Source organism: Hypomesus nipponensis, chromosome 1, assembly GCF_054491055.1.
Source record: "Hypomesus nipponensis isolate SF chromosome 1, ASM5449105v1, whole genome shotgun sequence".
Classification (NCBI taxonomy): domain Eukaryota; kingdom Metazoa; phylum Chordata; class Actinopteri; order Osmeriformes; family Osmeridae; genus Hypomesus; species Hypomesus nipponensis.
Genome location: NC_140361.1, coordinates 10,027,473 through 10,038,327, shown reverse-complemented (window position 1 = coordinate 10,038,327; position 10,855 = coordinate 10,027,473). Strand labels below are relative to the sequence as shown.

General features: G+C 40.3%; 3 protein-coding genes across 4 annotated transcripts; all 3 read left to right on the top strand.

Moving 5' to 3' along the window:
- Positions 1 to 533: 533 nt before the first annotated feature.
- Positions 534 to 3,898, top strand: rap2c (RAP2C, member of RAS oncogene family). Its single transcript, XM_084686418.1, has 3 exons — positions 534 to 1,710; positions 2,009 to 2,337; positions 3,022 to 3,898. Exons 1-2 carry the CDS (start codon positions 1,438 to 1,440, stop codon positions 2,285 to 2,287), a joined length of 552 nt encoding a protein of 183 aa, XP_084542544.1. The 5' UTR covers positions 534 to 1,437; the 3' UTR covers positions 2,288 to 2,337; positions 3,022 to 3,898.
- A 365-nt stretch (positions 3,899 to 4,263) lies between these two features.
- Positions 4,264 to 5,571, top strand: LOC146302482 (UDP-N-acetylglucosamine transferase subunit ALG13). Its single transcript, XM_084686536.1, has 4 exons — positions 4,264 to 4,456; positions 4,584 to 4,746; positions 4,926 to 5,064; positions 5,176 to 5,571. Exons 1-4 carry the CDS (start codon positions 4,346 to 4,348, stop codon positions 5,285 to 5,287), a joined length of 525 nt encoding a protein of 174 aa, XP_084542662.1. The 5' UTR covers positions 4,264 to 4,345; the 3' UTR covers positions 5,288 to 5,571.
- A 144-nt stretch (positions 5,572 to 5,715) lies between these two features.
- On the top strand, positions 5,716 to 7,881 carry c1hxorf65 (chromosome 1 CXorf65 homolog). 2 transcript variants are annotated; one of them, XM_084686239.1, is made up of 7 exons: positions 5,716 to 6,014; positions 6,342 to 6,428; positions 6,814 to 6,870; positions 7,073 to 7,195; positions 7,281 to 7,349; positions 7,468 to 7,580; positions 7,712 to 7,881. In XM_084686239.1, exons 1-7 carry the CDS (start codon positions 5,990 to 5,992, stop codon positions 7,796 to 7,798), a joined length of 561 nt encoding a protein of 186 aa, XP_084542365.1. In that variant the 5' UTR covers positions 5,716 to 5,989; the 3' UTR covers positions 7,799 to 7,881. The 2 variants fall into 2 exon arrangements, with proteins under 2 accessions (XP_084542365.1, XP_084542435.1); XM_084686309.1 differs by lacking the exon at positions 6,814 to 6,870 and having other exon boundaries at positions 7,712 to 7,879.
- Positions 7,882 to 10,855: the final 2,974 nt, after the last annotated feature.

Below are 10,855 nucleotides of genomic sequence, written 5' to 3'. Positions count from 1 at the left end.
ATTGTCCATTAAGAATTGTGTCTGTAGATCAGTGACTTGTTCCGCTGGGCAGGAATTAATGTTAAGTTGGCACCTGTTTGTTTACATAATCTTTTTGTAATCATTGAGGTTTTCGGAAACATGGCTGGTCTAGTTGTAGGCTATCTGTGTCCAGTCTGCAGGGTCAAAACAAAATTTTTGACCGGGGCAGTACCTGATTTCTAGCAGGAATGGTTGGTACAATGTTTGTTCAGATATTCTATAGTAAGAAGTCTTTCTCCTTTGGGCTGAGACTTTTTTAGTTGAGGACAGCCTCGGATATGATACACGTCACTGCTCCTTTTTTTTCGGAAAACAAAGTCATGTTTAGAGTTATTAGTATGTTGCCCTGCATGACTTATTTAAACGTATCTAAAATGTCCAAACTACAGTGCATTGCCAAATTCACTGTGTTGTTTGGGCCCTTTAACGGACGCACTGAAGGTCCCGCCTAAAATTATATTTTCACCAATGAAAACACCGGTTGTTTTTGCGGTCTTCTCTGGTTGTCCAATCGCCGCTAAATTCCTTCTAGTTGGCCCTCCACTGCATACCTTTTCTCAGTGTTTTTACATTAAGTGTTGTATTTGCATCAATTAAGCGCGATGTGTTGGCAATTGGTGCCATAGCTTAAGATAACTGTTTAAGGGAAAATATGCGGCACTTTTTTTTGCAGTGTGTGTTTACCAGTACAGGACTTGGGGAGAGGGCCGGGAGGCCGGTCTAAGAGAAAACTAGCCAGGTTGAAGGAAGGTCCATGTTGGGAAGCTGGACCCAACTACAGTGGTTTGCGAATTTGAAATCTCACACCTCAAGAGTTCAAAAACGCTAGCTGGACATAACCAAGTGTGAGCGCAGTACTGTGGCATACAGGTCAGGACGTCGCTGCAGTTTATGTGGCAGGCAGTAGCCTCGCGCTTTTGCGACACCGCCGGTATAGTTTGCTGAGGCACTCATCCCTACTGGCACTGCCATGCTCTCTAAACATTACGTTAGCTAGCTCAGCATTTGCTCATTGTGCGTCTGTGCTATCTAGCTTGCTAATTATAGAAGAAATAGCAAACGAATGCACGCCTAATTTTTACGATATCCCAATACTGTCCCTCGAGGTGCATTTAAACCCTGCGGGATTTATCATTAGAAGACTCCTTATCGAAAGCGAGTATGGGGCGTTGTGGATTTAACCAACTTTGCTAGCTAGCTAAGTTGCTAGCTGCCTGAGAAGCTTGCTCTGGACTGCGGACGTCTGTTGTAAGTTTCATTGAAGCTGGTTCGATTTTTCCTTGTTACAGCTCACGTATTATTATCAACAGAGGGGGTTCGTGTGTTGGGCTTGTTTACTTGATTTATGTTGGTCTAAATGTTGTCAACGGATATAGCTAGCTAGTTAAGTAGCCCGGGTCAAGCTCGTGCACCCTAATGAAGGAGTACAAAGTGGTTGTGTTAGGAAGCGGCGGTGTCGGTAAGTCCGCGCTGACCGTCCAGTTTGTCACGGGCACATTCATTGAAAAATATGACCCAACAATTGAAGACTTCTATCGGAAAGAGATCGAAGTGGACTCGTCGCCGTCCGTGCTTGAGATCCTTGACACGGCAGGGACAGAACAGTTTGCCTCCATGAGAGATCTCTACATCAAGAATGGCCAGGGATTCATCCTTGTCTACAGTCTCGTGAACCAACAGTCTTTTCAGGTAGATACTGTTCGTACTATTGTACCGGCTCACTCAAATATACATTAGTCTCTTGAGTTACGAATACGAGGATATGAATGGGCCTACAGATTGTGTGATGGTTCAAATGTGTGGTGGTATTTAAGTTAATAGCCTTAACAGAGAATCTTGGTCATAACTGTGAACCTTCGATATTGACATGCTGTTTGGCTCTTTTATATAGTGTGCAGCACATTAAAATAAGCGAGTACAAATGTCCAGCTTCCCTCAGCAAATTTAGACAGTACTCATCTGCTTACAACCCTCCCATGTGCCACAGGACATCAGACCAATGAGAGACCAGATAGTGCGTGTGAAGCGCTTTGAAAAGGTGCCTCTGATCCTGGTTGGGAACAAAGTGGACCTGGAGTCAGAACGGGAGGTGGCTGGTTCAGACGGCCGGGCCCTGGCCCAAGAATGGGGCTGCCCCTTCATCGAGACTTCTGCCAAGAGCAAGACCATGGTGGATGAGCTGTTCGCTGAGATTGTCCGACAGATGAACTATGCCACGCTGCCAGAGAAGCAGGAGCAGTGCTGCACTGCCTGTGTGGTGCAGTGAGGGACTGAGGCGAGGGGAAGGGTACCATCCTCCCCACACCTCGTTCGCAGGTAAAGGAAGGAGGCTAGATATTCCTATTTGCCACTTCAATAATACAGATACAACCCACATTATTAACAAGAATGAGTACTAGGGCGCGGCCCTCAAAGGTGAAGAGCTTTCTTATAAAGACTGGAAATGGATGCATGGGAGTTGTGCGTGCACTGCAGAGAAAGGCATGAAAGAGGGTTGGTACAAGGAGAACAAAATTACTGCTATTGGAGAAGAGCTAGTGGAGGGGGTGGAGATACTTTGTGAAAATGTTGGTTTAACCGGTTATCATAAGATCACAGAAGGAATGTGGCGTGAAAAACCAAACTGCCTGAGCACAGGGGTGGAAATGAGGAGCTAAAGAAGAGAAAAGAAGATAGTATTTTAAAGAGCAGAGTAGGGGTAGAATAAACTAGAGAACTGTGATCTAGAAGGGAAATCTGAGAGAAAGGAAAAGGAAAATGCTACATCCTGAAAATAAAACAATGTCCAAAAACAGGAAGCAGATTTTGGTTCCATACTAAAACTAACACATAAACAGTCACACACTGCGTTGAAGTAGGTTTTTCTCCAGTGTCTGTATGGATGTATGGATCAAATGGTTAAATGCAGTTGTAAGAATTTAGCACAACCCAGTATACTTCAGTCACTTTTGTAATATCTTAAGCTTTGTATTCTTGCTTTTCCCCATGTCATTGTCATAGATGCATTTGGCAGGATTTCTACCACCAGTTCCTGCTTTGATACCCTTTGACCCCCAGTGATCACTCCAGTTCCACCACACTGACCGACTCAGCTGGCAGTGTCACCTGAAGGCCTGTTTGAAATCTGTTCACAACGAGCCATCTGATGGGTTTGGAGTCTTCTGATCATGTCCTGAGCAGAGTTTTGATACGTGGATTGTGGAGCACATGCATCAGCAGACTGACTGGCCTTCATCCAGGGGCGGATAGTCATTGCCTAAAGACAGACTTATGGAAATGGGGTAGACGGGCTGTTAATGGATTTATATTTTCATCTAGGGGTTGAGAATGCTGGAGTCTGCTTGCAGTGCAGCATCCCCTTGAAGCTGCTCAATCATTATATCCCTGAGTCTACTTTTTACTTGTATCATTTAATTGAACACATCTGATATCTAATTTTAAGTGATAACAGCTGTTATGCAGGTTGGAGGCTAGAGGCCAGAATTATATCAAACCATTCAAAACACATGACTGTTGTGGTTCACTAGCTGATACAGGTCAGACATAATATATGTTGAGATGACAGTAGCACACATGTATGTTGTTAGACTACTGCAGTGTGGTTTTTAACTACAGGGCAAACAAGTTATATCATGCAAATACTGTTTTTAGATGGCAATGTGGTTTGATCAAATTCTGGCCCAGGGTGATTTTAACTGACTTTAACATTGTGATATTTTTATTGCATTTGCTTTTCTCATATTTATTAAAATCTCTAATTACAATGTTAGCCAATTATCGCTTTATTTTATACTGGCTTTTGGTTTTGCTTTTGTGACATTTCAGTATGTTGTTTCTGAAGTTATGAATTAACAGAGCCTTAATAATTTCAGTCTTACCCTTTGGTGTCTTTGTGGTTATTATCCATTTTCTTCACTTTAAACTACCGTCACCATGTTCTCATTATGACAATGACTTGACTTGACATGCACATACGTAAAAATGAACGCTAAAACATTCCTTGAACTCTGGAAGTTGCATGTCAACAACTGCTACAACACGGGTAGCTCATACACTGCATTTTACATGTATAGTCACTGAAGAGATGAAGGTTTCTCCTTTTGGAAGGATAGCTGACATTTGAAATTGTAAAAGAAAACAACTTTTTTTTTTAACCATAGACTGTAAGTCTATGTTTGAAACATCTACAAACTGTAGGCTCAGCTCCCAACCTATAGGTGGCAGTGTCATATTTTACGGAAACTCAAAATGAGGAGGCAACGACAGATCTCTACGCTATCTACGCTATTGACTCATGTTATGCAGCTAGAGAATATTATTTTAAATGGTCTCTAGACAGTTAAATTTTGAAAGAATGAAGATAGTATTTGTAACTGTAGGGACAACGAGCTTTGATAACCTTATTGAAAGTGTGACATCTCCGGAAGCTGTTCAAGTGAGTGCCAAAGTTTGTCACCGAAATCTAGTAATGGTGTAGTTGATGTGACTTGCGCAACATCCCACAATTGACAAGCTGGCGAGTTTGACAATATCATAAAGATCCTTTCTTCATTTCTCACTAGGCTTTGAAAGCTCGTGGGTACCAGCACTTGATTCTTCAGGTTGGACGAGGCTCCGTCCTTCCAAGTCCAGAAGCTTGTCCAGGCCTGACGTTAGAAGCCTTTCGATTCAAGGATTCAATTGCTGAAGACATCAGACAAGCCGATCTTGTTATCAGTCATGCTGGTATGAACAACATTTGATGCCTGATGTGGGACATATCATGTAAATACATCGGTTATTTCGGGAAAATCCCCAGTGTTGACATATTAATGCACCATACTGATTAATGTAATACTACTAGCATTATTATGCATCAGAAGAATTTGTTGAGATACTATAAGTCCATTGTTATGAATTTCTAGGGGCAGGAAGCTGTCTTGAGACCCTTGGCTTTGGCAAGCCTCTGCTGGTAGTTGTCAATGACAAGCTGATGGATAACCATCAGCTAGAGCTAGCCAGACGGCTACACCAGGACTTAAACCTCCTCTACTGTACATGCAAGTCAGTGCTTTTACTGTTTATATTGTTTCATATTTGCCAATATTAAATTGCCAAACTGTCTTCATTGGCCTGATTAGACATGATTATAACAGTCCTCCTCTAAATTCCCAGCAACCTCACAGAGACCCTGAGGACCATGGATTTGTCTAATCTCTCTCCCTTCTTGCCTGGTCGGTCTGAGAACTTTGCCAATTTTCTGGACAAGGCTCTGGGTGTACAGTGAGACACCTACATTTGGTTTACTGCTCTGTGTCACTGTTATGGACTTGACACCCTGTATTCTCTGAACACCTTGCCAGCTCCCCATGGTGTGTGTGGTTGGACTACTTTCTTCACTGAATCCTGATTCTGACTGATGGATGATGCCTTCTACTTAGTTTTTGGGAGCTGTATAGGTTTTATTTTAAAATAGAGAAATGAGGAGAGCATGTACTGTTACAAAGGACTAGCAAAGCAGCCTATCCTGAAGATATTGTTGTAGGTTAATAAAAGTTTTGGTGAACTGTATTTTTTTTATATTAATTATAATTATCCTCTTTATGGTCACAGTCGAGCCAGTAATACAATTAGCTTTCATCTTTTTAATTCTTATAGTACTAGTTATCTGCATCAACAGTGACAGTTTACAGTAAAGTTACACAGTAAGATGAAAACAAACACCACATCCTGCTCAGATGAAGATGAAGGCGGGGATAGAGAACAGACAGCAAACCCAACGCACGTTGTCATGAAAACAAACCGCAGATAAAGGCCAGCTGCCATGTACATCACAAGAGAAATGATGACATCATGAAGATTTGAAAGTCTATAGAATCATCAAAACTGATAGAACAGTTTGAAAATCAATATGACATGGAATTTTTTTAAAGAGTAGCAACGTCCGGCATGCTGGTAAAAAAACACAAAAAAAACAAGGAATTCTATTATGTTCCTCTATATTAAACATGGGGGTAAGTTATATTGTGTCTTGAGATACATATTTGCTTGTTTAAATGTCTTGTTGATAAGGTTGAGACTTTATTGGTCTAAAAACAATAATGTTCAGACCAATGTCCGCTATTGGATAATATTATTGTGGCTTGTACAATATTTGCTATCTTGTCATTCTTTAATAACTTCTACAGAATGAATATTCCTTGTATGTAACAGAGACATTACAGTGTAAATAAAAATATGAATACTTTGTTCTATATTACATATCTTGTATACACATTGTTTGAGGGATGAGTAAATGAAATATTATTTAAACCTTGCCAAAACAAAACCTTCCTGTGCAGACAATGAGACATTTCTTGCGAGCACCAACTGCCGTGTGGTTGTCCTTCTCCAGTACATGAGATCCAAGCTTGGCCTTCCAGAGTCAGGTGGGAGTTTAGATTCACGAGGAGTTATGGGCATTGGGAATCATTGGAACGTCCAGGACTATTTCATACCATGCAGAAGGGAGGGGCTAAGAGGATGCTTAAACTGTGTTTTTCCTGCATCCAATGTGTGTGCACAGGGAAAGCATGGCTCTGTAAATGTTGCTGGTGTGATATAAAAGGCTGTAGATGAAGATTGAGCTAGGACTATTTCTAAGGGGGGGGGGGGGGGGTCATTGGATTCTACTGTTAAATATTTCACAAGGTTTCACTCTAAGGGTTTCTGCTTACACCTGCTGGGATATGCTCAGCTCACCACAAATTAAGACAGACTTAGAGGGAGATTCCTGTACTAATGAAGCTATCATTACTGCTCTCATTACCACAGAGATTAATGGACCTCATTGGGTGTGGCCACAGCAGAGCTATCAGCGGTGTATGAATGGTTATGCTCTCCCTCGTCTTCATCTTTAATTGAAACTAGAAATTGATTTAACTACAGCCTTAGCTTAATCCATTTCAGAAACAAAGCTTAGTCTCTCTGGGTGTTAAATATATGAGGAAGCACAGCTGATTGTTGACATGAAGTTTTGTTGATCCTCCTTGGTCCTCACATTGACAGTGTTTCTGCATTGTGTGTATTTCAGAACTAGTGGATCTGTGTGATGACAAGGGCTCTCTGAAGCTGATGTTTCAGTCCCACCTGTCACAAGAGTATTGCAGTCAACTACTTGCCTCCCGATGCACCTTTACTGTCTGCATTATCAACAGTGAGCCACGCTTCTACATTTATGTTTAGCAGAATGTGAATAGATGTAATCTTTCCCTTTTTATGTGTGTTTTTAACCTTGACAGGAAATCCAACAGATGGTGCCTATGTTTCCATCACTCCCTCAGTGACCAATCCAGATCCTGCCCTTCTCGGTAGCAGCTGAGCCTGGATGAAATCACTGGCATATAAACTTTTGTTTGTGTTCAATGTGTGCTTATCTTTGCTGTTTATTTTCTTCAGTGTGAGTTTATTTGCGTGTGTGTTTGTTAGAGACACTGCAGACTCAGACTGAAAGTCTGGAGAGGGCTCGTCTTCGACACCTCCGTTCTCAAGAGGACCGCAGATCAACAGAGATGCCTACTCAGGCCCAGCCCACACAGCCAGTGAGTGTTTTTTTGTGTGTGTACTATTACTGGCACACACATATGTGCCCGCGTCGTGCCCACATATGTGCCTTTTCTTTGCTAATGACATGGTTAGTATGACAAGCTGCTCATACCACGGTGTGCTGCAGGCTAAAGGTCGAGGCCGAGCCGTACATGTAGAAGCTCCTGATGAGGAACCCCAACGTCGTCCCGCAGGGAAGAGGGGCAGGAACTGAAAAAGGAAAACATCCCATTCAATTATATGCACATAAAGGAGACATTGTCTCAACTGAAGCTTGAGTAGACATTGGGTTTTTCTAGGAATATATCTTGTGATTTCTTCACATGAAATTATGGTATTTGTGTGGGGTCATTGGTGTAATTTCATCAAAAACATTTGCATAGGCTTCCAACAAACTAGTTTTACACCCACAACAGCAATACCTGCTATATATAAATAAATAAAAAGATTTTATGACAGGCAAGACAGATAATAAGTAGGCTAAATTAAGTTGCAGTACCAAAACTTGCCACAAGGAGAAACATGTCATTCTCTTTTCTTGAGCCATCTTAATTTGCCAGATATTTGTACATGCATATCAGAAGATACTGACACTGCATGACCCATCCTACCCTGCCCACAAAAAAGGACCCTGATACTACAAAATATTACCAGAAATATGTCAAATCGTCTTTAAAATTGAAGATATATACTTGCCTGATTGGGTTATAACAACTAAGCCTTATGCATAAATAGGTACAACAACGTAATTACAATTCCAACAACACAGAAAGCATCGTTTGATTCAAATAACCTAACACAACTAAATAAACAAAAATAGCTAAATATTTTCGATAATGTAAAAAGATTTGAAATCTTTTGAGATGAGAAAATAAGAAATAGTGATCTGTTAAAGTTACTGTGCCCAAGTCTCAGCCTGTTTATTAATACTGGCTAATTCCGTTGTTTCCCTATACATACCTACTCTGTTTTTGATTTAGAGTAGCCATGTCTCCCTTTGAATAAAAGTTATATTGCATTATTCCAATGCTGCTGCCACTGACACTGATCTCCACAAACTCTCGACACTCCTAGCTTTTTGTTATTCTAAAAACGAATACACATTTAAGTGTAGTAGGCCTACATTACGTTTAACTACATTATGTACGTTAATTTGCGTTAACGCAAAGGGGTCCTTTACTTCCGGGTAAGAAGATGTGCAGGGTATGATGGATCGTGCAGCCACAGATATGTTTGTTGATACGCTTGATTTAAAGGCAATAAATAAACTTTTTTGGGGTCCCTTCTCTATTTTTTACTTTTAGTGGAGAATTGTTTTGAGATGGTCCCTTGACGTAAGTGACGGATTATGTCATTTACGGCTTCAGTGATTGGTGGGTATGAATACCTGTTTGTTACCAAGCTTCAACCTGTTGGAAAATTGTATGAAATTAGTTTGGATGGATTATTATTTTAAAGAGGGGTGTGTGAACCCCAAGGTTGTATCCCTGCTAACTGTCAGGAGTTGATGAGCTGTAATTGTAATTGTCTGCCTTTGCTTCTTTAGTGAAATAATATTGAAAAGGCCCAAAACATTGTTAGAATATGAAACAAGACTGTACATACAGAAGCAACGGTTACAGCAAATTACACCATACGCGGTGGGTGGAATACTGTTAAACAGGAAATAGTGGGCGAACAGGTGGTTTGCTTCAAATGTCATTTTAATTTGGCATATTTTATGTTAAATTAAATTGATAATGGCAGCTTGATGTCATATGCCACACAGTATTAATTATGTATTCTTCAGAGTTGAAGTCTTAAACTGAAATAATCTGATAGACAATGTCTGGCTCTGCAAAGGGATTTGAAATAGGCAACTGGTGGTTGTGGTTTCCCTGCTATTCAGTAAATAGCTACGAAGGGCTTGATCAGTAAAGCGTAGCTAACTTCCCTCTTGAGAATCGCCGATTTGTTTCTTCAGCGTATTTCTGTGGAATGCCCAGTGTTTAATGAGGAATGAGTCTCGACTTAACCACAGTTGCTTTTGTTTCGTATGCCTTTTCTTTTTATATGCCCTTATGTAAACCAACATTCTCAGAAGTGGCTCCAAGTGTTTTTTCCCTTAAACACCAGAGAGGGAATTTCAGTTGGATAACAGGCTAAGTGTCCTTAGAGGTTCATCAAATGACCACGCTTTTTATATTTTTCATCAGATGTATTACAACAATAAAATTCCTGTCTTTCAAGACAAGTTGCTTGAAATGACTGTGTGAATTCTTCTTGACACACTTTCTGACGTCATTGAACAGCCTACTTCCTAATGTGAAAACAATTTGTATACAATGAAGGAAGTCTGTAAAACAGCTGTCTGAATCACTGAGACATGATCTTGAAATAAGGACATTTCTTATTTTAGGACACTCAGATTGACTCTTGATCAACCCAGTTTCAAGACATCTGTAGTTATTGTGTTGTTGTTTGTACTTCTGTGAATATCAGTCAGAATAACTAATCAGTTATTTTTGTTTCCTCAACAATTATTTTGTTATCAGTCTGTTTTCATAACTAGAGACTTGTGGTAGTATGAAAACGACATGTCTCTGCCAATTTCATATCTTGTCTTTTGGTGATGGGTAATGATGTAATTTCAGTAAGTATTGTACAAAGTTCCCTAATTCTCTTTATAGCAAAATATTGGGTCCATTCAGTTAGTCTATTTAGAGCACATGATGGTTTTATGCAAAACTACTTTTACTTCACAATTAGAAGCTAACATTCAGTGTTTCAACTTGACCTATAAAAGAATGCTCCAAGTGTTGAGACAGTTATCTTTCCTTACTCACCCACTCAAGTAGGAAGAGGTTTCTCTCAACTCTTATCATTTCAGTTTGCCAGTTTAGACTAGCCTGTGATTGTTATCATATTATATTTTTGTGCATATCTGTTTGTTACTCGAATGGATGGCATTTGGGAAGGCTTCTTATAGTTTTGCCGCAAGCTAAAACAGAATGCAAATATGTTTGTATGCCAATTAAGTAATAGTTTGCATTGCAATGTGTATATTGTCCACTGCAATAACACAAAATGAGTATGCACAAAAAATATATGCACTGGGTGATCTATTACTTGTAGTTACAATCATGGTGTTTCTTTGTATGTGTCCCTTGTGTTTGTATGTGTTAAACAGTTTTAGAGCTGATCAACTAGTCCCTTCTCCCCTTGGAACCAAAGTTACAGTGACTGAAGGCTGGTTTCAGTATAGTGTACAACTGCATCTCCCTCCCCATTC